We start from the raw sequence: 26,627 nt of genomic DNA, 5'->3' as shown, positions 1-26,627 counted from the left end.
AGGAAAGAGTGTATAGTCGGAGAAGGGAACCTATAGCCCTCCAGATGGGAATTGGGAATCTTATCAGCATCAGCTAGAATGGCCAGCAGATGACGGAGTCATAGTCCCGCAACATCTGGAGGGCTACCAGCTCCCCACATACCTGGTGTATAGGATTGCAACCTAATATCTCTTTATTATCATTTATTCGGCCTTTTAAAAAAATTATAATTTATTGAAAGTTTTACAGAAATTGCTGATGTTCGCTAATTTGTCCCATGTCTGGAACAGAAATCGATCCAGCAAATATGACTTGTATTCACTGTTGCTGCTACTTTTGGTCCCCAAATGATACATAACTGATTGTATTTTCCCCACATTAGCATCGCATTTCCTGTGTGTGGAAATGAATGGCGTAAAGTTAACATAATGGCAATGCAGTTTGCGTATTTAATTTCATTTCACCACAGCGGACAATGAGATGAATAATGTAGTTTTTAAAGTTTAACCGCAGCGGAAGGGAAACAATGGTGCATGCAACAAATGCAGGGAGGAATGGAAAAGAATGCCTTCTGACATCCCTCCTGGGAACCTCTGATTTGCTTCTGCATAATGTATAAAAATGGCCAGATTGTGAGCATAATGTGGCACTAAAGGGCAATTAGTTTACCATGCCTCATTTTGAACTAATGTGTGCCCTTAGGAACAACTTCCTCCCATTATACTCTTAGCAACAGCCTCTTGATTACGCTTACAGCTTACAGGTGTTCTACCCGTCTTTTGTGTCTAAATAGAGACAATGGCTTCCTTTCACACTGTAGATGTTAATCAATTCAGGATTGCCAAACTCTTGCATCACCGATAACTGCTGCTGTAAAGACTCACTGTGCTCCTTACATTTCATTTCTTTCTGGCCTCACTGCTTACAACATATGTATCTGTATCTGCAATGGAGGATTAAACTTAATGGATTTGAATTCTTTTAGATTCGAGTCCAGAAAAGCTTATGCCATAATACAAAATTAGTCCTTCAGGAGTCAAATGTGGACACGGAGAAATGTCCTCAGAAGCAGGGTTGTACACACACTGTCCAGAAAACATATAAAATCCAAGTTCTGCCAAGTTGAATTTTGCAGCCTGTGTGGATTATGCAAAAGCCATGCACATCTGCATATAGCTTAGTGTGCATTATTTATTCTGCTCCTACAACTTATTCGGAAGAACAGAAGCCCACACAAAAATTTCTTCCCGCACTCACTTTAAATACCATCTTCTGCAGGCATAAGGGCCATAAACTTGCCTTTTAAAAATAAGATTCTCAAGATGGGAAATTCTGCAGCCGATACTGAATTGAGATTTTTCTGCTTGGAGGTTCAAATGCAGTATGCAAAGTCTTGTTTTTATGCCTTTTATAGCTTTCTCTGCCAAAGTGGACAGGTCTGGGATGGGGTAGGGTAGAAAAACCTGGAGTTATTTTAACAGAGTGAACACGCATTACATAATGTAATAAACACGACCTTGTGTACTTTCACCAGTAAGCTCTGCCTGCACTACACAATACAGTGAGGTCATGCAGCTGTGTGGGCAGATTGAGCAGATAAACTAAGGCCGTAAGTCATAGTGGAACTAGAGTACTGTAGACAGGTAATGTTGACAACTATTGCTCCACCCACTTTTGCCTCTGGCCCCGCCCACCAATGGCATCTGGCCCCAGAAGGGAATGTGGCCCTTGAGGTGAAAAAGGCTCCCACCTGCTACAGATGGAGGCAGAGCTTTTACCCACAAGGGCAGCGTTTCAATACGTACCAGTACATTCAGTTAAAGCTTAGTGGAGAGAACAGCTGGTATTGACAAAGAGAAACACATTAACTTGTTGTTTTTTAAGTATCAGTCTGCAAAATTAATGTTCACACTTACTAGATTACATTTTCAGATAGAATGCTTCACAGAGAGGCAGGTCAGGGGTCACGCGATTGTTGGGTCAAGCAGGAGACACATTTAGATGTTAACACGGCAATGTAACAAACCACTCAGATTAATAGAATCCAGCTTACTGCTCAGTTCCACTGAGATTTATTTCAACCATACAGCCCAGTTCTCTCAACAACCCTGCAAGGCAGGTCAGCCTGATAAACAGTAACAGCTGGTCCCAGCAGGCCACCCATTGAGCCTCGTGGCCAAGCAGGAATTGATTAAGGATCTATTTTATTACAGTATGGCTACCCACACCAAAAAATCAACAAAAAACATATTGCTTGTATTGCTAAGTTTGAACCAGCAGAAAATTCTCTAAGTTTTTAAAACAGCATTTCCCTTTTTAATATAATTGTGTAACCCATTCTAGATATAATCTCTACCTTCTTGTTTCATGCTCAGTTACTTACTACCAACTAGAATTGTCCCTTAGTGCTTAAACATGTATTGAAAGTCATCAAACTAATGAATCGTTTTGTTTGCACCCTGCTGCCTCACTGCAGAAGACTGTGCTTTGCTTGCACCGCATCAAGTGATGGTGATCGTTGTCATTTTTCTAATGGGCCAAGAAAAGGGGCACAGATGGTATGATTAACACCATTTCCATTATCTCCACAACCCTGTCACAGAGGTCGCTAGCGCACTCCCTTTAGAGAAAGTGAACCTAGCTGTCTGAATGTTTCAAATATAAGTGAGTTCCAGCATACTTCTTGGAATGCAGTATTAAAAATCAGTTGACAACTGAATGCTTTTCCTTAACTCTGTTCTTTTTAAGCCATTGCCTCTCCAAACACAACCTGTAGCCAAGGATAGTTTTTGAGTGCAGCTCGTGGTTAGCAAAAAGAGAGGTCAACCACAAGTTAAGGATGGGCTACATGCTAAGCCAAACCTTGCCTTAGTGTGCTGTAGCAGCAAAAAGGACTAGTTGGTATGATGGCTATGCTTTCCCTCCAATGCCAATGTCTCCGAATACCACTTACTGGGAACTGCAGGTGGGCTACATGCCACTAAGCTCAAGCCCAGGTTGTGGGTTCCCCACAGGGATCTAGCTGGCCGCTAGATGGGCCATTGGCCAGATGCAGCAGGCATGTCTTAAGTGGCAAGCTGTACGAATAAAGAGCATTTGAGCGTGTGACCTTCTACAAGGCTGCAAACAGCTCAGCAACACCCCCCCATCCCACCCCGCCAGCTTGAAAAGCACTTTGCAAGCATGTGAGGCTGTGTGGGCTGGACAGGAACGAGCCAGGAGCTGGGAGCCCCTCCTTCCGATCCCTGCTTTGACAGTTTCTACCAGCTTCACAAAAGCCACTTAACCTTTCCGCCTCGTTCCTCTTCCACTCAACCCTTTGGTGCAAGGACATGAATACAGAAGACCTGGACCTCCGAGGGGTGGAGGGATGATTAGTGTCTAGCGTTTCCAAGTCCCTCAACTGTGAACCCAGCAAGGAAGGCAAGGGCACCCAAAGCAGAGGGAGTCATTGGAATAGGTGGCTAATACCCTCATTATCTCTGGGAGGCAGCCAGCAAGGGCCAGAGGGCGCCAGGTTCAAATACCACCAATGTCACAGACTCAGCCTGAAGCATTTCTCAAGCCCTGACACTCTCCCGATCCCCTATAAAACGGCAATAAGAACAACCTCCTTCACCAGGTTGTTATGGGGGCAAAGCAGTTTTTAACACTTTCTCCAATCTACAAACCCACCCTTTGTCAAAACAATGGCTCACCTCACCAATCAATTACTACATTTCTTTGTTTAAGGTGACAACATCTGCAACTGCATTTGTATTTGCCCTTGTTATCTCCTGTTGACTGTAAGCTTCCAGGGCAGGGACCTAACCACCTGAAGGGCAGATTACAGGCTTTACTGAATCTACTTTCAAAACAAAAGACTAGAAGCCCCAAAATTCATCAACTGGAACTAGCGGGCTACATGGTGGCTCAGAATAGCTAGTTAGCTACTTCACCCCATAAGCCAAATACTGGGATTTATTTAAGATTTTTATATACCACTGGATTGCAATAAAACCTCTAAGTGGTATACAAAAAATACATAACAATAGCTGTCAATAGAAGAAAGCTAAAAACAGGTATTTTAAAACATTCCAAAGATAATCAGAATCGACAATAAGCCAAAAAGATATTAAAACTTCGACTAATAACAATAATTTTATTATTTGCACCTCACCTATCTGACTGGGTTGCCCCGGCCACTCTGGGTAGCTAATAATAATAATTTTTCATGCCTGCATATGGTCACCTAAAGAAATATGTTTTAAGAAGGCATTGGAAATAGTACAGTAAAGGGGCCTGTATGTTGTCAATAGGCAATGAGTTCCAAAGTGTAGGTGCTGCCAAGCTAAAAGATTTGTGTGGGATGACCTTAAAATCTATAACTGGGTTACTATAAATCAGAGAATCCAACATAGAACTCTAAAACTGGCCAGCAGAGCTGTACAAAAGGTCAGGCTAGATACAAATAATTAGTACTCATATTGCACAGGTGAGAAACACTGAGGCTGATATCATAAGGCCAAGGGTTTTTTTTATAATTGCCATAAAAAGATTTTATTTTAATGCTATAGCCACCATACTACAAAGGACCCAGACCACCACCAGCAAATCCCATGATTTATCTTTTGGCCACCCCTATATATAAAGCATATATATAAAGTCTAGGGCTTGCTGATCAGAAGGTTGGCAGCTCGAATCCCCGCGACGGGGTGAGCTCCCGTTGCTCAGTTCCTGCTCCTGCCAACCTAGCAGTTCAAAAGCACGTCAAAGTGCAAGTAGATAAATAGGTACCGCTCCAGCGGGAAGGTAAACGGCATTTCCGTGCGCTGCTCTGGTTCTCCAGAAGCGGCTTAGTCATGCTGGCCACATGACCCGGAAGCTGTCTGTGGACAAACGCCAGCTCCCTCGGCCAGTAAAGCAAGATGAGCGCTGCAACCCAGAGTCGTCCGCGACTGGACCTAACGGTCAGGGGTCCCTTTACCTATATATAAAGCATAAGGTTCACTGGTGGCTAAGAATGGAAGAATCTGTCAATGTTAATTTCTCCCATTTCTGGGTAAGTTTGTGATATATATTTTTTTAACTTAATGAAAATGCACCAGCATTTTAGTCCACATTTCTCTTTCTATATTTCTCCCAATATAAATCTCTTAATAAGCAATGTTTGCCTAATACATGTATTTGCAACCTAATACATGTATTTGCACATTATTTTCACAAACATAAACACTTATGCACACTTACCCAAAAGATTCACATTTTTGGCTTGGAGAACTGCAAGATTCTGAGAAATGCAAAATTCATTTCAATCTGTGCTTTGTTTTGCTTTGGGAAAATGAGAACTAGGTAGCTTTGCATTAAGATGCAACCCAAACTGAATTTCTCACCCACACCTATGGATTGCCTAACGATAGCAGCAACTATAAGTACACTGCCACTGGCAGTATCCAATTCTTGTTACACAGAAGCCATGGAAGTGCTGTTGATTGAACTTGGACCTTTACACATGCAGAGCATGTGTGCTGCCAATGCGTTTTGGCCTCTGCACTATAATACACAAATAATAAACAGTTTAAAAGCCACACAACTGGCCCACATCTGTTCAGCAAGTACCTTAAGAGCAAAAGACACTCTGCAACCATTCTTAGTTTGCGTTTACACTCAAGAAAAGTAAATTTCAGGGGCTACCCTCCATATACAACAAGGAATGACCACTTCTGAGCTAACAGCTGGGATAGGGCTCAACTTAAGCCCAGGCACACCAGGGGTCAGCCCCAGCACCTGTTTGCAACTCCAGGGCTCAACTGTGACTATACAAAGCAAGCACAGACACAAGTGCTCTGCACAAGTAGCTGCAAAGTGCATTATCTACCACCGAGCAATTGCAGAAAGTCCTGGGAACAATGGGTGTTTATGGAGACTGCCTGATCAGAGGGTGCCATTCCCAGACAAACGATCACTCCTATATCTCTTTGTTTCTCAATGTATATAGTTTGACTTCAGGTGTGGGTGGGGCAGGTAAACATGCCAAAGTGGGGTTGCAGGCACCTGATTGCTGATTGGCTGCTTGTCAATGCTTTGAAGAGGGTAAATAAGGTTTGGAATATTAAGGGAAAGTATTTTGAAATCTTGGTCATGGGGCAATTTTAATACAAAAGGGCTGGAAGAGTGAAGTCTAGAACAGCATTCCTGAGCCTGATGCCCTCCAGACATCAGGTACTACAACTTGCATCAGTCCCAAAGCTGGTCTAGAAAAATACGGTAAAGTAGGCTCTTTGGAACTACATTTCCTTAAGCTGCAACATCCAGAAAAAAGATCAACTGGCTTCCATCTGCATGCTAACTCTCCAGGTGGGACACACTTCACAGACATGTCTGGATATTGCTAAGCATTCCAGGAGGCAGCTATTCACCAGAACGTCTTCCTCTTTTTTTCTTTGAAGACGTGCCTCTCAAATGTCTGTTTTGTGCGTGGCAGAAATATTAGTAAGTTCATGCAGTAGGTTAAGTAAGTTCTGTCTTAAGAGAGGAAAACGCTAATGAGACACACATGCTTTGGCAACCTTTCAACTGGGAGAAAGAGAGCCGGGGGGGGGGGGGGGAGAACCGCACATCCATTCCCCCAACTCAAAAATGTAGGGTTATGTCAGTTATCCTGATGTAGCAAGAACCCAAATTGCTCCAGCCTGCAATTTGCTTGCATGCATAACAAGAGGCTGAAGGAAGTTGAGAGAGAGACAGAGAGAGTCAATGACCGCTGGCAAGATCAGGGGCTCCTGATTCCATCTCCTCTTTAAGTCTTGGTTTAAGTGATCTTTATAAACAAGAGCAGGGTTGTTTTTTGCGGTGGGGTGGGAAGAATTTTGCAGCCCCAGAGAAATACAATGTCCTGGAATGACTCAAGACAGTTAGTGAGCAAATGGAACTGAAGCAGTCTGGCCTCCCCTTCGTTATGTACATCCAAGATGGCAGCCTTGATCTTAAAGCAGAGGTGGGGAACCTCAGGCCCAGGGGAAGAATGGATCCATCCAGGCCTCTCTGCTTGGTCCCTGGGACTCTCCCAAGGCCATGCCCTCCCCAGACGCCTTGAGTGCTTTGGCCTGATGTTCCAAAGATCACAGTTTAGGAATCCCAGTCCTAGACCATTCTTACCTCCTGCTTTGGAGCCACAGCTCAGGGCCGTCTTTAGCAGATGGGGGGGGGGTGCAAATATCCGCCCAGCATCCCCAAATTACCACTGATAGTGGGAGGGAGGCGAAGCTGTGCACTGCCAGCCATGGGTGGGTGCAACTTTCCCCCATGCCCCTGTGGGGATTGCTCTCCTCCTACGGAGGCTTGGGAGGCAAGCTTCACACCTGCCAGCCATATGGCTGGCGGGTGTGCAGTGAAAGGGGAGGCCGCCGGCAAAGCCGCACAGCTCCCCCACTCACTGGGGCGCCCCTGAGAGGCCGGCGCCCTGGCGCAACGAATCACTAAGCCCTATGGGAAAGACGGCTCTGCCACCGCTGCCCCCCATCCACATGGAATTGAAGAATATCCTTCCTGCCTGCTTAGTAATAATAGCTAGAGATGCACAGCAGCAAGGGAAGCATAGAGTGACCCATGGCTACCAGCCCATTTAAGCTCTATTGTGCTACCTGGTCCACCTGCGCAAGAGAATAAATAAGGTGAGGGAATCCTGAGGTGAAACAGCAGACTGTGCCATTTCAGAGTGCATGTGGGGAATGATATAACTGCATTCTAGCATATCAGGCAAGGAGGATTCTAGCTCAGCTGCCTCCCTGAGCACTACTATTCTATAGGCAGAGTGTTTTTTAAAAATCTCACAAAGAGAAGCACTAAAAAAGAAAGCCCACCTGAAGCCCCAGACCACCTTAACACCATACATTTAAAGCTCTATGACACCACTTTGAACTGCCACGGCTTTGCCCAAATAATTCTGGGCGCTGCAATTTGCTTAGGGCACCAGAGCTTCAATTTCCAGAGTTCCCTGTGAATTGGGGTTTATTATTAAAATGGGATGGTTGTTAAACCACACTGAAAATTGTAGCTCTGGGGCAGGAATAGGGGGGTCTCCTTGCAACTCTCAGCACCCTTAACAAACTACATCTCCCAGAATTCTTTGGGGGAAGCCATGACTGTTTAAAGTGGTATCATAGTTCTTTAAACGCATGGTATGAATGTGGGCCTGGTATAACACATTCTGTCGACTCCTTCATTCTACTGGTTGTCCCCAGTTGGGGAAGGCTGATCTACTGCATATCAAGAGAAGGCCTTAGTCAATAGAGCATGAGACTCTTAATCTCAAGGTTGTGGGTTTGGGCTCCACGCTGGGGAAAAGATTTGTTCATTGCAGGGGGACTCTTGGGAGTCCCTTCCAACTCATTCTATGAATGTACAGTGGTACCTCGGGTTAAGTACTTAATTCGTTCCGGAGGTCCGTACTTAACCTGAAACTGTTCTTAACCTGAAGCACCACTTTAGCTAATGGGGCCTCCTGCAGCCGCCGCGCCACCGGAGCACAATTTCTGTTCTCATCCTGAAGCAAAGTTCTTAACCTGAAGCAATATTTCTGGGTTAGCGGAGTCTGTAACCTGAAGCGTATGTAACCTGAAGTGTATGTAACCCAAGGTACCACTGTACTTGCTTAAAACCACCCCAAGGTAGGAAGTCAAATTGAGATCCTTTCCCTCTAGCTAACACTGGGCACAATCCACTGGGAGGTTCTCCTGTGTAGAAAAAGCAATTCTGTGAACCATGCTCTTGCACAATGCCCATTTGTCAGTGGGCTTGTTCAGAATCGTGCCCCAGCATGTTGGGGCACCTCTGCTGATCAGAGCAGGACCACTGCTCATTGTCCAACTCACTAGTGCTGCCGAAGCTCATTCAAGGCTCACTGAGGTGCGGAGACAGAAGAATGGATACCACAGGTACCTAAAATGAGACTGGAAACTTTTTAAACAAAACCTGGAGGACTCGAAAGAACAAAAGGTTGCAAGATAAGGAACAGCCTGGAATGTTAAATGAGGAAGATTCCTTATATTGCACCCTTATCTCCCTGCAAGCTCCCCTCACCCCAAAGTCTCTCCACAGTGAAAGTGAAGATTTAAGGGCTGTAATGGATAAACATTGTTAGGCCTTCCTTTAAAGGTCAGCTTGCAATTACTGCAGCAGTATCACACAAGGCCAGTTAAAATTTACCCCACACATCTTTGTTTCTATCAACAGAGCTGTTTTGGTTCAATTATTGTTTGCTCAGCAGTTAGGCCATTTTGCGAGCTTAAGGCCTTAAAATGCCATTTGATAAGCCATAAAGAGTTTCCAACCCTAGGGCACACGTAAACACAGCTCTTGCTTCAGCTTTGTTTCCATGCCATCTCTGTAAAAGCATATTTTTAAAGAAACGCATACACAAACAAACCCCCCAAATCACTTTCAGTAAATTCTGCCCCAAGCTTCAGCCCTCTCGTGCCCGTCCTTTATTCTCAAGCCTATGAGAAAATTATAACATGAACCAAGATTATTGCCCTTATTTTGTGTTCTCAGACATTGGACGATTCAGTGATGTTTTTCTTCTTGCAGAAGACCAGAATGTTCTAATTATTATTCAGCATGTGAGATTGAACCTGACCCTGAAAGTTTATACAGCCAGGGATCGGCAAACCTGCTCGGTTTCTCATTTTCCTCAATCTTAAACTCAAGTCTGCCCCATTTCCACATCAGTTTGCAAAGTTTTTTTTTAAAGGGCTGTATGAAAAGCCATACACTTTTTGTGCATTTCCCCTAACATGCACATTATTGCAAGTCATCTACATTAATACAATGTATTTTTTCTACACTATTTTCATGGATATGCGCTAGTTTTGTTTGCACACTTCCCCCAACTGTGTGTGTTTCACCAGAAGAACTGTGTAGCAAAATCTGAAGCAGTGTGAATTCTAAACAATAGTTGCATCATTCCGTCTTACACATCTCTTCAGGAAGCGCAAACGAAGTAGGTTTGCATTAAAATGGGAACACTGAACATTTTTTTCTCCCTCATCCTTACATACAACTAAACTGAATTCCTACTTTGAAATGAGACCAAGTCTTTCGTTAAATGCTGATACAAGCACACCAGATGCAATCCTGTAATTTCAAAACTCTGTTACAAGAGCCTTAATCCTTTATGAGGCCCAACGTGATCTGCCTCATCCAAGGACTATTGCAGAGTCAAGCCTTTTGGTCTTACCTGCCTGCCAAGAATGAGTTCCGGGTAATCTGGGTGGGAATATTTTTTGGCAGGAAAACAGCTGGCAAGCTCACAAAAACTCCTCTTCATAAGAGATTTAAAACCATTCACTGAGAGCTACAGAATGTAGTTTCTCCCACCCCAAAATCTCTCCCCAGCTGATGTTGATAATTTGGACCAGCTACTGTTGTGTAACATTAGAACACTCAACGTTGTTCTCCTTGGGGCTTCTGCTGGAAGAAGCTACAGGTGCAGAACAGCTAGTTATATGTAGGCCTTGTAGCCTAAAGGTGCTGGTGAAAATCACAGCAGCAGAGCCAGAATATAAATTTCAAACAGCCTGATATTTCAAACAGCCTAATGTTACAGATTGGCTGTATGAATCTATTACATTCTGCGCTCCCCCAAACCTTATACAGTAGCTGCGTAAGAACTAGTTAACTGAATGCTGAAAATTCAGAGGGAAGTCCTAATCCACAAGAGGCCAGACACAGCCACCCGTAGCTACTGTCATTCCGTGGCCACAGCCCACTTCACACTAGAACTACACCCTTCAACTGGAACCAAGCTGTGGCGCCTCAAAAGACTCTGTAGACCACAGAGGGTGAGGTCAGAAGTTGCCTCACTGCCACATCATCTTCGACTCAGAGCATACATTAAAATGCCACCTTGCTTTAAAGCAAGGTGGGCAGAAAGAGACAAGGGTGTATTCCCCATATGTAGTAGGTAAATCTTGGTCTGTGCTACTTTCACATTATATATAAAAAATCAAGTCTTTGCTCTCTTTGTAAACAGGGTGATGGCAACTTTTTAAATCTGTAAAATCCAGAATAGAGAAACTCTTTGGCCCGGCAGGTGAGATATTTATCTCCCCCTCACACACACAAGACAACTTTGACAGGTGAGTGGAACCAGCCACTTGCAATTTATATGACATCCTATTATGTCAGGTGGTTGACAAGTGGATGGTCCCACTCATCTGCCAAAGCTGGTCCACTGGGGCAGAAAGTGACACATTAAATCAGGCATAGGCAAACTCGGCCCTCCAGATGTTTTTGGGACTACAACTCCCATCATCCCTGACCACTGGTCCTGTTAGCTAGGGATCATGGGAGCTATAGTCCCAAAACATCTGGAGGGCCGAGTTTGCATATGCCTGCATTAAATGATGCACGTCAGTTTCAAGCCTGCCTTCTGCGGGGATCAGCTGTTTGAGAAGCCAATCCAACTGCGTCTCTATCAGCCCCACATATGATGTCTGGTGTGGGGCAGGCAGTAGTCGTTTTTGAAAAATGGCCTGGTAAGGCCGAATTTGGCTTAAGATTCTGTGAAACTCAGCATGCTCCTTTACCATCAGAAACCAATACAGCAAATAAGGTATCTCCTCTCTGAGTTGCATGTCTTCTAGAACAGTGTTTTTCAACCTTTTTTGGGCAAAGGTACACTTGTTTCATGAAAAAAATCACGAGGCACATCACCATTAGAAAATGTTAAAAAAATTAACTCTGTGCCTATATTGACTATATATAAAGTAATTCTCTTGAATAGGAATCAAATAAACACAAAGAAAGTATTTTATAATTACTTTATTATGAAATAGTAAGTAAACAGAAATATGAAAAATTATAAAATACTTTATTTTTAAATCTTTCGAATTTTTCAATTTTTCCCATGGCACACCAGGCAACATCTTGTGGCACACTAGTGTGCCACGGAACAGTGGTTGAAAAACACTGTTCTAGAATACGCAATGGTAAAAACGGGCAAAACATTCAAGGGAAGTAATAGTACCACTCTATTTTGCCTTGATCAGACCACACTGGAGTCCTGGGTCCAGTTATGGGCACCAAAATTTAAGAAGGATGTTGACAAGTTGGAATGTATGCAGAGGAGGGCAACCAAGATGATCAAGGGTCTGGGAACCAAGCCTCATGAAGAACGGTTGAGGGAGTTCTCAGCCTGGATAAGAGGAGACTGAGGAGGAACTAGAATAGCCATCTTCAAATATCTAAAGTGCTGCTACATGGAAGATGGAGCAAACTTGTTTTCTCCTGCTCTGGAGGGTAGGACCCGAACCAATGGTGGACTCTCTTTCATTGGACGTTTTACAGAAGAGATTGGATGGCCATCTGTCAGGGATGTTTCAGCTGAGATTCCTGAATTGCAGAGGTTTGGACTAGATTACCCTCTTGGTCCCTTCCAACTCTACAATTCTATAATTCTATGATGGAAATCACTATCTCAGAATGCACAGGAGATGTAGTAATAAGACATAAAGGAATCAAGGCCACTGACAACCCCCCCCCCCCCACTTTGCCACACTTGGTGACCTTGCACAAGACACTATTATCTCCTGGCCTAATGAAAACCTACCTCACAAGGCTGTTGAGCACACGCAATCTGAGAACACTGTGTACATCACACTGCACTTCTTGGAAGGTCGACATGAGAACAAATGTGATTAATAACTTGCTTAGAGAACTCCCAAACTTGTTGAGTTCATTAACCCCTCAATAAGCTTATAACAACATTATCATGTTTATTCATGTCACTGCATCCTGCAGGGTAGAACCTGCAATGAGCAGGGTTGGGGGAAGACTGGATGATCTCTGTGCCTCCTTCCAGCTCTTAAAAATTCTATGAAACGGAAGGACAGCCAGTTTCCTGGTTTGTGGCACACCATTTTATTTTTTTTAATGTATTTTTATTTTAAAAATTCTTGATTTACAAAAGTATGTGCAATGTCTCTCCCCCCCCCCGCCACGTAACATTTTTTACAAATTAGGGGGAGAGATGAGTGGGGGTGGGGTCGGGTGGCGATGTTTCTATTTTACTTAATATATGTGGGGTTTTGTGTCAGTGTTGCTTGTGCAGGTTCTCTGCTGTTCACTTGTGTTCCTTTGGTGGTGAGAGAGGTTGGGGTTGGCCTAGGGTGTGGCTGTTCATTTGTGGTTGGCTGTGGTGGTCTTTATTTTCATGTGTGAGTGGGGTGGGTGGGTGTTTTCGATCAGGTTAGCCATATTGATTTGTATGCTGTTGGATTTTTGTCGTTGTCTTGTGGGGCTGTGTATGTGATAAAGGGGAGCCATACCGGGGTGAAGGCGTCTTCTTCTATTTGTCCCCGTCAGTTTCAGTTTATTGGTTAATTTTTCTAGTAAGGCTGTTTCCCATTAAGATTTGCAAATCACAATGCCACGTCAAGATGTGTGGGAAGACAAAAGACCTTGGGTATAGTACAACTGATGGCCAGATTTTAATCTTGAGAACATCAGACCCACTTTCAGAAGAGATGCAAAGCAAAACACAGGCCTTGTGGTTTTTCAGGGGGGGCGGGCAAGGCCATTTGTCAAGGGCTGGCTATGCATCACACACTCCTAAGCCCCAGGCTGGCGGATCTAAGTATGTGTACTTAAATTAACACATCCCATTGCTCTAACACCAAGGGCCAGCTGGGTAATGAGGCCACTCAATAAACAGCCAGCTGAGTAATTTGCACTCCATTCTCACCTTTTAATACAGAGGGGGTGGTTTTTTAAGTTCTTTTTGCCTAAAAGGCATTGCAACATGGGTGAGGGGGAGAACAGCATGGCCCTTTTTGGGAAACTTAAGAGGTTCCAGTGAAGCAGTGGAATCACACAGCTGAACAATCCAGCCGCTTGGGACAGATGAAGTCACATCTTTGGTGTATCCCAGATCAGATGCAGCAATTCATCCCAGATTTACAAAGAGGTTTTCTAGGTACTCTGCAAATATGGTGGTGGTGGTGTTTTAAATTAAAAGAGCACAGGACAGATTGTAAGCCTGCTGGCAGAGAAACTAATACACAATGCAAAAAAAGGGGGTTGGGGTGGGAAGAGAGAGAGCAGGAAAAGGAGGAAATTCAGGCAGCAATCCTTCATAAACAGTAATTCTCCGTTTGTTTTTACCAGCCCCAAGTGCTATTTTTTTGTTTTTTAGCACAGTGGATTATAAATTATCTTAAATTACATAAAACATTACAGGGTGGCTTTTTTTTATTAGAAAGAGGCTTTGAAACAGATGCTTTGGGAAAAAGGTTGATATAAAAACAATTAGGTTTGGGGTTACATTTGAATGTGAAATTATTAGACATATTGGTGAGCTTCAGGCTACCTTAAATTTTGATGTCGTTTATATGAATTGTTAATTTCACAGGAAAACAGAAATTTTGTGGCATGGGTTCTTTTAGGTGTTACATATGTATTTTTATAAGGAATATAAACGGGGCTTTTTTAGCCGGAACTCACTGGAACTCAGTTCCAGCACCTCTCAGGTGGGAGCCAATGTCACTGTAAGAGAACAAGGGAGGTGTTCATGGTGAGTTCAGGCACCTCTTTTTCTAGAAAACTAGCACTGAATATAAGAACATAATTTGTCTATCACCCAGAATTACTGCATAGATGGCACCCCCTGTGTATTGCTCTGTAAGCTGCTGTATCTAATACTGCTTGCAACTAGCTAGAACATGTCAATACTTGTTTATATTGATGCTGTGAGTTGCATACATATGCTAAAGTATTCAGATGTTAACTGATTAGTTTTCATTAGGTTTCATTCAGTTCTCTGGTACCTAGTAATTGTGTTGTGTTGCTATAATGAGTAAGCGAAATACTTACGGTACTTTTGAAGTACTTTGATTGTCCTCATGTTTCTAGAATACCATGGCAGTATGTTAATTGATCAGTTTCCACTATGTTTATTAAGAGCATTATCACTTAAAACTCAGAAGCAAAATTTCCTCCCACTCGTGCAATTGGCAAACAAACTTTATTGTGGTATTAAGATAGGAGATGAAGACACATCATGGACCCCACAGAGCCTGGCTAAAAGATGGATCTCACAGAATGGAGTTTGCTGAACATATCATGAGCTTCCAATATGAAGGCCACCAGAATTTTGGGATTTTGCTGTGGATGACACCAAATATGAAAATCCTGCATCTGATGAGGAAGCTCAATGTGGAGAACAATTTGACAACATATTTGAAAGACCTGGTTCTTCAACCCCATTTGATAGCTCTAGGTGAGCTGAATGATCTTGTTCATAATCTTAATCTGTCAAAGGCTTTTATCCACAAGATCACAAGGATGAAATCTCCTCCACAAAAAAATATTATTTCAGAAAATGACGGGACAGAGCCTAGGGCTTGCTGACCAGAAGGTTGGCAGTTCGAATCCCTGCAACGGAGTGAGCTCCCGTTGCTCGGTCCCTGCTCCTGCCAACGTAGCAGTTTGAAAGCATGAAGTGCAAGTAGATAAATAGGTACCGCACCGGCGGGAAGGTAAACGGTGTTTCCATGCGCTGCTCTGGTTTGCCAGAAGCGGCTTAGTCATGCTGGCCACATAAAGCGAGATGAGCGCCGCAACCCCAGAGTCATCCGTGACTGGACTTAACTGTCAGGGGTCCCTTTACCTTTACCTAATGGAATCATTGGGACAGCAGCATAATCTGGACAATGGGTGTTTGTCCATTTATTCCTCCAAACTCAGTTTGAAAGCAGTGTTGCTCCACTTTGGCAATAGATACCCTCCTGTCTAGCTTATGCCATCCATAAATTGTATGACAACATGTGATTTCTTCCAGAATACATTCATTTTAATAACTACGCTTGGCACATCTGCAGTGTTCTGAAAGTTATTGCATTCCTCCTTGGTTTACAAGAGGGATACACAAAATACTGTTTTCTTTCTGAGTGGGGCAGCTAAGCTGGAGCACATCATAATGTTTAGAAACACTGGCCACAACGTCAAGCATTAATACCAGATCAAACTAATATTGCCAATGAACCACTGGAAGGGATTACTTTTCCTTTCCCTTCAAGGAAGGGATAATTGTGGGCCCACAAATCAGGGAAATGATGAAAGACGATATATTTGATGATAGGTTCAATGAAGTTGAAGGCAGTCTGTGGAAAGCATTTAAATCCATCGTTACAAATTTTCTTGGAAATATTAAGGCCAAAAACTATGAAACAATTACCAGTGACCTTCTAGAAGCTTGTAAAGTTATGGGATGTAATATGACTCAGAAAATTCATTTCTTTGATACACTTCTCCCAACTTGGGTGCTTTCCACCCAATTGGGGTACTGTTAGTGACAAACAAGGTGAGTGGTTTCACCAATATATTTCTGCCATGGAAAAGAGGCGCCATCACAGGCTTGCGGATTTCAGAAGAAAATATAGACATAAAACAACAACAAAATTCCAGGCATGTTCACAATGTAATAAAGACTCCTATTCACAGGTATTTTTGCCTTGCTTAGTTAAAAAAATAAATTCTGTAGCAAAATAATAGGGGTGACAGAGAATTCAAAGTCATTTCAAAGTTGAGCACTCTATTCTGTATAAAACACTATATTTTTGTAATCCACGACTTTTTCTGCTTTTTTTGTCACAGTATTTAGTGTTGTAATATTATACTTTATTTATTATTATTGTACTCCTGTGCCTAGACTGTGTGTGTTTGTGGGTTTTTTTTGCTGTAAATTGCTTTAAGCACAGACGTATTTGTGGGAAATGTGGTATGTAAATAAACTGGCTATGACAAAAAAAAAAGGCCACTCCATAACACAGTGGCTAAGAGACTGAGCTGCAAATGAGAAAATCCCCAATTCAAATCTTGCCTAGATTACAGGCTTTGCCCTTTGGTTCACTACCTACTGTTCAGTTGCAAAAAACTGGCAATCCCTTCCCGGGATCTACAATGGTTCCCATTTCCTTTTTACCCCCCACCCCCTTCTGCTGCCATCTGAGCATCAAAATCAGAGGGAGTGTGCAAAAGTGGTATCTGAGGCAGCCTCCTCCTTCAGATATTGATGTTTAAAGGAGGAGACAAAGTGCTTCAAAAAGGCCTTTTGTAAAGGGCTTTGACACAGCACACTTCCTTCAAAAATCGGAGCAAGAAGGGCAGGGGAGTCCCCCTATGCCCTATCCACTTGTTTAAAAGAGAGGGGGGTACTGCTTCAAAGGGCGGTTTTGCCCCAACATGCGAACAGGTTGACTTAAAGCTGCAAAGTGCTCTTTGAAACAGCCGCTCAACTCCTTTTAGCTTGTAGGTAGCAGCAGAGGTGAATAATTCCCCCCTTCCCCCCAGAAACTGATATAAAGTGCCTGGGAAAGGAGGCAGCAGGGGGTTGATAACATCATGGCTCCCAGGTTAGGAACCACTGATCTATTCTACTGACCTGGAAGCAATGGAGTACAGATTTGGCTCCCCAGCCCTCTCCACTTCCTTAGGCAGGAGGAAGAAAACGGAAGCATTCAGACCAGAGACTTGTTTGGAAATGGCAAGTCTCTCTGCCTCACAATAGATGGCTCACTATTGCTAGGGGTTCAGGAGGAGATTGGTCGGTGGTTGATTGCAAACTGGTGGTTTCCGAGATTTCCCGATAGATTACCTGGTACTCACAAGTCCCTAACCCTATCTAAAAATGAATGCCTACAGAGTTATCCCTTCCCCCAGATCTGGAGTAAGGCTGCTAACTAATACTGCCCTATCTGTTGTAATGATTACAAAGGCTACTGGAAGGTACTGACCTGTAGAGTCAGGGAAATGGAAAACTGGATGGCTAAGAAAATGGAATGGAGCATTGTGCAGAAGGGCATGATTTGCTGACTTGGAACTGTGAACAGGAGTGCTAGGCATGGCAATATTCTGTGGCCTGTCCCTTTGCAAATCAGCTACTGAAGGAGAGAGAAACAACTTCAGGTCCTGCTTGTAAACTTCCCAGGAGCACACAGCTAGCCACTGCTGGAAACGAATTTGCTGGGCTAGATAGATTCAGATCAATCTTGTTAAGAAACTTGGACATTCTAAAGCACTTTTTAAAGATAAGCACACTCTTATTGTTTCAGCAGTGTATGTGAATTCCAAATTGCAAGGGGTCACTCTTTTTTTTTTAAGGAAAAAAGTGGCAAGCATCAAGGAGGGTGGCAGCAAATTGCGATCAATTTGTGAATGACATTGAAGAGCAAAAGAGACAGCTAAGCTGCCAATGGGCTGCCCCACTTAAGTCTGCGGGGTGGGGGGTGGGGGGAAGGCTCACACAACTGAAAACTACTCCAAGCACTCACATTCCTTACTTGCAGAAAACCAGCATGTCATGATGAAAGCTAGGACATAACCCTCATCCCTGGCGCCTAGTTCTTTATCTGCATGGAAGAGATGGGGGTGCCTTCCATCACCTGAGTCCCCATCTGCTGTCTCAGATGGTGCAGCCCAGTCACAAACGTACTTTGTATTTCTCTCCTTTGTAAGAATTAGGCCTTTGAAGGGAGGAAGGAAGCACAAGCTGAGCCATCAAGTCACACCCAGATTTACCGTAATTCTGCAGCAGTCATTTTGTATAAAGGGGAAGGGGGGATCATGCACAATGCTCCACATAGGGACCACACACAAAAAAGTTAGTCAAGTGACATTTTATCCAGAATGATAAAAAGGTTTGCTGAAAGGTTTTGTTGCTGCTGTTATTTCAAGGGCCTTACTATGCTATCTTCACCGGTATTAGAAAGACATCCCCTGCACCTAACAGGCAGCGCTGTATATTGCAGGCATTTAAAATATATGCTACAGGTGTCATTATGGGTGTTCTATTCTAGGAAAAATGGTGACAGCAAGGAAAGGAGTGGTTCAAATAGGCTTTCAAATGCAACACGCCTTATGGACACACAACGCCACAAGTGGAATCAGGCAGCACACACAACTAGCATATTTGTTTTTGGAACAGAAAAGAGTAATTACCGGTAATCCTACATAGCGATAGCAAAGTCATTCTCAGCGTATGGTTCATTTTATAGCCAAAACGGCGCCAACGGGCTTAGGGAACTCAAACGTTTGCAGAAGTATCCCACCACAAAAATGGAGGCAGGAAAACCCCCAAATGAAGACTGAGCATTCTTAAGAGTGTGTGGAATTCTGGCAGGTTGTTAGGGGAGGAAATGGAAAAAGGAGGGAGTTGAATGGAGCATCTGAAGACAGGGCGTGGCTGGAAGGCTGGCCATCATCCCAAACAGGTGGAGGACCCCACGCCACAACAATTTGCTGCAGACCCGCACTTGTAGAAAAAAGAATTAGCACCCCTATTAGATGGCTTGGGTCATCATTACTATCACAAAGAAGAGGAGTCAATTTAATTTTAATCTTAATGTTAGGAACATCAGAAGCTACCTTATACTGAATCAGACCATTGGTCTACCTAGTATTGCCTGCACTGACAGTCAACAGCTCAAGAAGGGTTCAGATCTTTCTTAGCCCTGCCTGGAGATCCCGGGGATCAAACCAGGGACTTTCTGCATGCAAAGCAGATGCTCTACCGCTGAGCTACAGCCATTTCCTCATGGCAATTTCATTATCACTTGTCAGGTGGAACAAATGGCAGGGAAGACAGGGATGTTTATGATTTCCACTTTCAACTCACTGGGAAACTGAAGCATGAAAATATTTATATTTCTTCAAATAAAAAAGTTAATTTGGTCAAAGCTTTTCGTAATTGACTGCATAAACATATCCAGTGTCTGTGACTGAGCCCAGAAACGATTAAGGAAATGCAGCTCTGAATCACCACCACTACCATACCTGACCAGCAGATGCAGGCACAACCCAACATCCCTTGAAATGTTAGGAATATGCCAGTTCCCCAAAAATTGAGTACAGAAGACACTTCTCCAAATCACATGATTTAAGTAGCTCTATTCGGGGATTTTGATCTGTATAGACCAGATATGAGGAACCCCAGGCCATATACAGTGGTACCTCAGGTTACGAACTTAATTCGTTCCTGAGGTCCGTTCTTAACCCGAAACCGTTCTTAACCTGGGGCGCGCTTTCGCTAATGGGGCCTCCCGCTGCCGCTGCGCAATTTCCGTTCTCATCCTGGGGCAAAGTTCTTAATCCGAGGTACTACTTCCGGGTTAGCGGAGTTTGTAACCCAAAGTGTTTGTAACCTGAAGCGTTTGTAACCCGAGGTACCACTGTATGCCCTCCCTCATGACTGCAAATAAAGCATTCCCTGTCATGACAGTTTGACCTCTAACAAGAATAAAGTTGAAAAACAGCAGCAGCTATTATCATAGCATTTGCCATGCTCTCTACTCCATATTCAAGTCCAGAGATGAAGAAGCAAGTACTCCTCCCTCCGAGCCTGACATTGCTAGACTACAACACCCATCATCCCTGACCATTGGCCATGTTGGCTGTGGCTGTTAGGAGTCAAAGTCCAAGAACATCTAGAGCATCTCCATCCCTGGTATACAAAGTAACATAAGAAGCTGCCTTATACCAAGTTGAACAATTTGTCTATATAGACCAGTCTTGTCCACCCTGACTGTTTGTTGCTGTTCAGTATCTCTGGGAAACAAGATGATTACAATCGTTTGACAGAAGTGAACCCTCAAATAGGGCTCAAAACATACCACCAGCAGCCCATCCACTAATTAATATTCCATCAGAATTTGGGGGAGAGGGGAAGAGTTAATGTTCTGGGAGCATCTAGTAACTATGACCACATCCACACTATTCGTTAAAAAAAAAATCACACACCATACCTTTAAGCACACTCAAAACACAAATAATTTCCTTCAAATAATTTTGGACATTGTAGTTCACCCCTGAAAGAGTCACAGTTCCCAGCAAGCCTTAACAAACGACAGTGCCCAGAATTCTTTAAGGGAATAACTCAACTCTCAGCACTCTTAACAAACTACATTTCCCATAATTCATTGCTTTAGACAGAAGCAGCTGTGAACTAGCTAAGAAACCTGGAAGGGGTAGAATTGGGTGTTCTATAATATTGCACACTGTTCATTATTATTGCGCATAAGTATGCATTGTACTTTAAGAGTACAACAGCTCTCCCTCCATCCACCACTGACATGTGGTCCCTGACAGATTACCTCTGAGGGAATATGGCCCTTGATAAGGGTAACCCACCCCTGCGGCAGGGCATGAAAATCATATAATATTTTTAAATGCTGCTTCCTTAGCAGAGCAGTGCTTTGTGATTTCTTGATAGTTTCCTCTTTGAAACCAGAAGTGAGCGAGGTGTTATTCTCCAGATGTTGTTGTCCATTGCCGCTGGCCATGCTGGCTGAGGCTGATGGGAAATGGAGTCCCAGAACACCCAGAAGGCTACATCTCTGTTCTGAACAGTTCTCTAATATTTCATCAGAACTTCCAGAGGAATTTGCCTTACAGCCCACTCCTACTGAGAAGCAGAGTAAGTCTGCAGAGTTAAATGAGATTTGCATATAGGATTGTCTCTTTATTTTGTTTCTCTGACCCTGATCTCTCCCTCTCCAGCTTTTCAGTTGGGGTGCAGGAAGGGGTGCAGCTCAGTGGTGGTAGAACATCTATTTTGAATGCAGAAAGTCGCCCCAATGGCATCTCCGGGTGGGGCTGGGAAGGGCCCCGTCTGAAACCCTGCTGAGCCGCTGTCAGTCAACGTGGACAATCCTGAACTAGAGGGGTCAGTGGTCTGACTCGGTAGAAGGCAGCTTCCGACGTTCCTAGGTCTCCTAGGCTGCTCCTTAGCCTCGCGTAGATGGACTGTGATATTTTTGCAAAGCAACGTGCAGCTTCTATTAAAACTTTAGGCAACTTACAAAAACAAGTAAGACTAGTGCAACCATTTTTTAAGGAGCCGGCTCATTTAAAAGGGGGGGGGGGAGAGAGAGAGAGTTCCAATGGCGGTATGAGTACTTATATCTCCGTGTGTGTGTGTGTGTGTGTGGATTTTGTCCGCCTGTCATCAAAAACTTCTGCCAGACGCTACACCCGCTCTCCTGGTCACGTACGCTTCACTTTCCTGCCTCTCCCGTCCCTACACAAAAGGAGCCCCTGCCCCTGAAGTGACCCCGGCTTCTTATAATCCTGCCCCGATGCACCTCGCGCGCTCCAGCCCAGAATCAGCGGGCCCCCGGAGCACCCCCAGACCAGACCAGGGCGATCGGCACAGCAGCCCACTCTCCCTCTCCGAGAAACTCCTCTCTCTTGGAGAGCTGTGGGCTAAGAGATCCGAAGCGGAGGCGACGGGGGCGCGCGCCTGCTTGCCTTCCCGCGGACTTACTTTTATGCCTGCCGCTGCTCCAGCTCTGCTTGGCGATGCTGGGGCTCCGGATTATGGCCCGTCCGGCGGATTTGAGGGCGTCCATGCGCGCTGAATAAGCTGCCGAGGCCGCCTGGACGACGACGACGACGCGCTCGGGGCTTTGGAACCGCCTCCAGAAACTCTCTGAAAACTTTTCTTTCCTCTTTCCCTCTGCGCGCGCGGCCCGGGTCGCCCCTCCTTCCTGCCCGGCTCGCTCCTCCTTCGCCGGAGGGAGGCGAGGGATGAAGATCGCGGGGGGGGGGGGCGAGCGAGGGAGGCGGCCCGGACGCCGCCAGAGACCTTTCTCTCTCTCGGGGTTAAGAGGGCATTGCCAGCTGACGCGCAAAGCAGCCGCGCGCCGGTGCCAGGCGGGGAAAGGCATCTCTCGCGCCGGGCCTGCTGCGCCAGCAACCAGCTCGGAGAGGAGGGAGGGGGCGGGAACAGGTCCAACAGGCGATCTCGGCTCACCGGGGCCTCCTCGCAACCTGTGGCCGCTCCTGTCATCATCCCAGGGCAGATGGCCGCCTTTTCGAAACTTCCGCTGCTCCCGTGCCTGTAATAACAGCGTTGCCAGCAGCTGAGCGAAACGCGCACAGCGAGGGCGCGCGCGGAGTTGGGCCTACTCTGCCCCGCTGGATTCTCGCAGGGCGTCAGCGAGGCGGCGGGTTTCTTTCCCACTTCAGCCGTTAAAGCAGCACCGCAGTGGTGACTAAAAAGCTGGGTCGGTGCGGGCGAGGAGGCTATCCACATGCCCCGAAAAATATCACAAAGTACCAAAAAATATTACAACATCCCGAGCAAGTTTTGCATTCATGAGAATGCCTCTAATGGTAAAATTGTATTCGGAAAGTTTAATAAAATTCCGACAAAAAGCCTGAAGATAATTTGTACCTTTGCCATAAATTGCATCTGTTTTATGTACACAATACTTTCCCCCTTAAAAGGTTGTTTCCAGTCCATTTTACCATATTTACTGCATTAATTTGATGCATTAATTGCCCTTAACACTTCATTCTTAGGAACAGTATTTGAGCCTTTGGAAATGAGTAAAACAATCAAGAATATAAGAGATAATCCCTATATAAAATAACAGTGTTATGAGTTGGGAATAGGCAGTAGGCCGAGAGCCTTTTAATTACTGGATCCAGCAAGTGTTAAAATCCAAGCAAGGATTCAAATTCCTGGAATAGCCAGGCTAGCTTCCTGGTGAAGTAATGGCCTAAGTATGGGTCATTAAGGTAACAAAGGAAGTAGGTCTGTGGCAGATGTAAAATGGGTGGGTCCCCCTTCCTTCAACTTGCTGGTACTGTAGTTAGAAAAACAAGGCCAGAGTTGAGAGTTGAGATATGTGAGCTAGAAGCCAGAAGCAGCAGTCTGGGAACTTGAAGACACAGAGCAATTCTTGATTTCTGCTTGAATCCAAGGTTGTGACTATGGGAGAAGCAAGACCCTTTGGGAATGTTAATGCTGTGAAAACCTTCATTGTTGACTCAAGTTGTAGATATGTGTAAATAAACCATAAACATACTGCAGTCTCTGCTGTGCCTCATCTTGCACCACTGGGAGATTGGGGTGGTGTGCAACAATATTCAATATCCTATCGTGTATAATTTTTCTAGACTTATGCTACTTCAATCTATATTTCACCTAATAATGTGTGCAGATTAATTGCGGCTTCCACTTTGTTGTTCCAGTACAACAGAAATACACCGTGTATCTGAAGAAGTGTGCATGCACACGAAAGCTCATACCAAGAACTAACTTAGTTAGTCTTTAAGGTGCTACTGGAAGGAATTTTTTTTGTTTTGACTATGGCAGACCAACACGGCTACCTATCTGTAACAGGAATACACTCCATTTCTCAATAAACTTCTTTTTGCCAACTCTTTCAGACCCACAGCGTACTTGTCAATTTAATCATGTGTAAGCTGTACTCCCAATTCTTATTCAGGTTTCTGTAGGAGGATCTGGTTTTTCCATTCCTGACATAGCCTGGGCTACTGCTAATGGTCCATTTTCTCAATATCTTTCTGAAGTTCAACTCCTTTAAGACATTCATACAATATAACTATTATATAGAGATGGAGTGACTCTCCGATGAGGAAAGGCTGCAGCATTTGGCACTCTTTACTTTAGAAGAAGGGCGAATAAGAGGCGACAAGATAGAAATTTATAAAATGATGCATCGCATTGAGAAAGTACATAGGGGAATTCCCCCCCCCCCTCTTTCATAACACTAAAACTTTTGGACATCCAAGGAAGCTGAATGTTAAGAGGATTCAGGACAGATAAAGGACATAGTTAAACTGTGGAACTCCCTCCCTCAGGAAGCAGTGATGGTCACTCATTTGGGTGGCTTTAAAAGAAGACTGGATAAACTCATGAAAGATAAGGCTATCCATGGCTATTGCCCATGATGGTTATGCTGCTTCCACATTCGGAGGCAAAGGTGTAGCTAGGGGAGTGGGGCACACTGGGCGTCTCACCACAGGGCCAGCACTTACTGCGGGGCCTGCAGTGCAGGGCCCGAGCCACACATCTCTCCTGGGAAACGGCAGCTGAGAGGGAGGCAGCGGGCAGACTCCCTGCAAGCAACGCGGGCCTGCAGGGTGCAAGCAACACGGCTCGGGCACTGGGATTCCACGCCCCCTGCCCACCCAAGCTGCTAGCTACACCACTGGATTCAGTAATGCTTCTGGAAACCACTGAAGGGAGATGGCTCTTGCGGGTTTCCTATAGGTATCTAGTTGGCCGCCGTGAGAACAGGATGCTGGATTAGATAGACCACTGGCCTGATCCAGGAAGCTCTTATGTTCTGGTAATCTTCTTTTATTTTTTTCACCAAGACTGAGTCCTAGTACTGTGTGAGCTTTGGGGAGCACATCCTAAACCCCCCCCCCCAAAAAAATCCCTCCAGAATTCTCCAGAATAGGTTTGCTCCTTGTATATCTTGCCTTTGTCCCAAGGAGATGAAGCTGCCATACATGACTCTACAGGTCACAGTGACACCATACATTTAAAGCCCTCTTATAATACTTTCAGCTGCCATGGCTTCCCACAAAGAATCACGAGAAGTGTAATTGAAGGGCGCTGGATTTTGTAACTCTGTGAGCAGTGCTTTAAATGTATGGTGTGGATGCAACCCCCACTCATCTCCTGCCCCCTTTTGTCCTCACAACAACCATTTGAGGCTGGATTTTAAACAAAATGGGAGAGAGAAGGGGGAAAATATTGACGCCCTCTAGGCTGCAGTTAGCTGGAATGCAGGTGGTGCATCCGGCAGTCTTAATTAGATTAGACCGTGCTAGGAGCAAAACGCACCAGGTTGCACACTAAGGGCTGCTTAGGAAGGAGGAAACTAGAATAAATGGTCCTATTTTGTATGAAAATGGATGGGGGTATGTGTGTGTGTGTGTGTTGTTCAAATCTATCCCCAGCTGTAAGCACAACACACTGTTCCCTCATAAAGTAGTGGCTAAACAAAAATGTTGCACACTAGATTTTGGCATAGCTGTCAAGTGTCCCTTATTTGAAGGGACAGTCCCTTATTCCAGCGACATGTCCTGCTGCTGTCCCTTATTGATGGATGTCCCTTAAATGTCCCTTAAATGATGTCCCCTTAAATTTAAAAGGAAGCAGCTCCTCTCCCTCCCTCCCTGCCGGCCAGGGAGGAGGGAGGCTCCAACTGTGTTGCTTGGCTGTGTTGCTCACCCAATAAGAAGTCTAAGAACGACTGGGGGTGGAGCTTGCATGCCTTGTGTGTGGCTAGTTAATGCAAGCTGAGGGGTTTTTTGAATGCTGGACGCCATTTTGTTGCACGTGCTGCTGCAAACTTTGCAGTGCAAAGCCAGGCCGGGGAGCCATCTTAAGTTGAGGCTGCATAGGCCTTGTGGTGCATGTGATTCAGATTCTATTCAGTTGAACCTCTGATTACAAAGTTGGTTGGACAGTGTTCTGGAAGCTACCAGCAAGAGTTTGACCAGACTGCAGGAGGACAGGAAGACTGGAGTGCCTGGAACAGGTGAAGCTGCAGGTCTCTTATTTTGGCTGCTGGTCCCTTATTTTCAAGACTGCTGGTCCCTTATTTTCAAATCTGTAAGTTGACAGCTATGGATTTTGGATAGGTCACTCTGTCCTTATTTGGTCTCAACAAAGAAATGTCACACAAGTCTGCTACTGCAACCTTTTGGGCCTACTATTAAGGGTGTGATTGTTGTTTTCGCTCTCTGTGTGTGTACACACACACACACACACACACACACAGAGAGAGAGAGAGAGAGATCCATTTACTGAGGAGAACACTGACAGCCATGGTGCAGTAATCCATTA

The 26,627-nt window shown here is 44.6% G+C and overlaps 1 protein-coding gene across 1 annotated transcript in view; it reads right to left on the bottom strand.

The window, feature by feature from the left end:
• The window catches only part of LDLRAP1 (low density lipoprotein receptor adaptor protein 1), a 66,258-nt gene extending 43,744 nt beyond the window's left edge, over positions 1-22,514 (bottom strand). The window contains exon 1 of the mRNA XM_083751838.1: positions 22,278-22,514. Within this exon, the coding sequence (XP_083607964.1) occupies positions 22,278-22,362 (85 nt within the window). The 5' untranslated portion in view covers positions 22,363-22,514. The remainder of the gene's footprint in view (positions 1-22,277) is intronic.
• Positions 22,515-26,627: the final 4,113 nt, after the last annotated feature.

Source organism: Podarcis gaigeae (genome assembly GCF_964106915.1).
Source record: "Podarcis gaigeae genome assembly, chromosome: 8".
NCBI classification, from domain to species: Eukaryota; Metazoa; Chordata; class Lepidosauria; order Squamata; family Lacertidae; genus Podarcis; species Podarcis gaigeae.
This window is presented reverse-complemented; position numbering and strand designations above follow the sequence as displayed.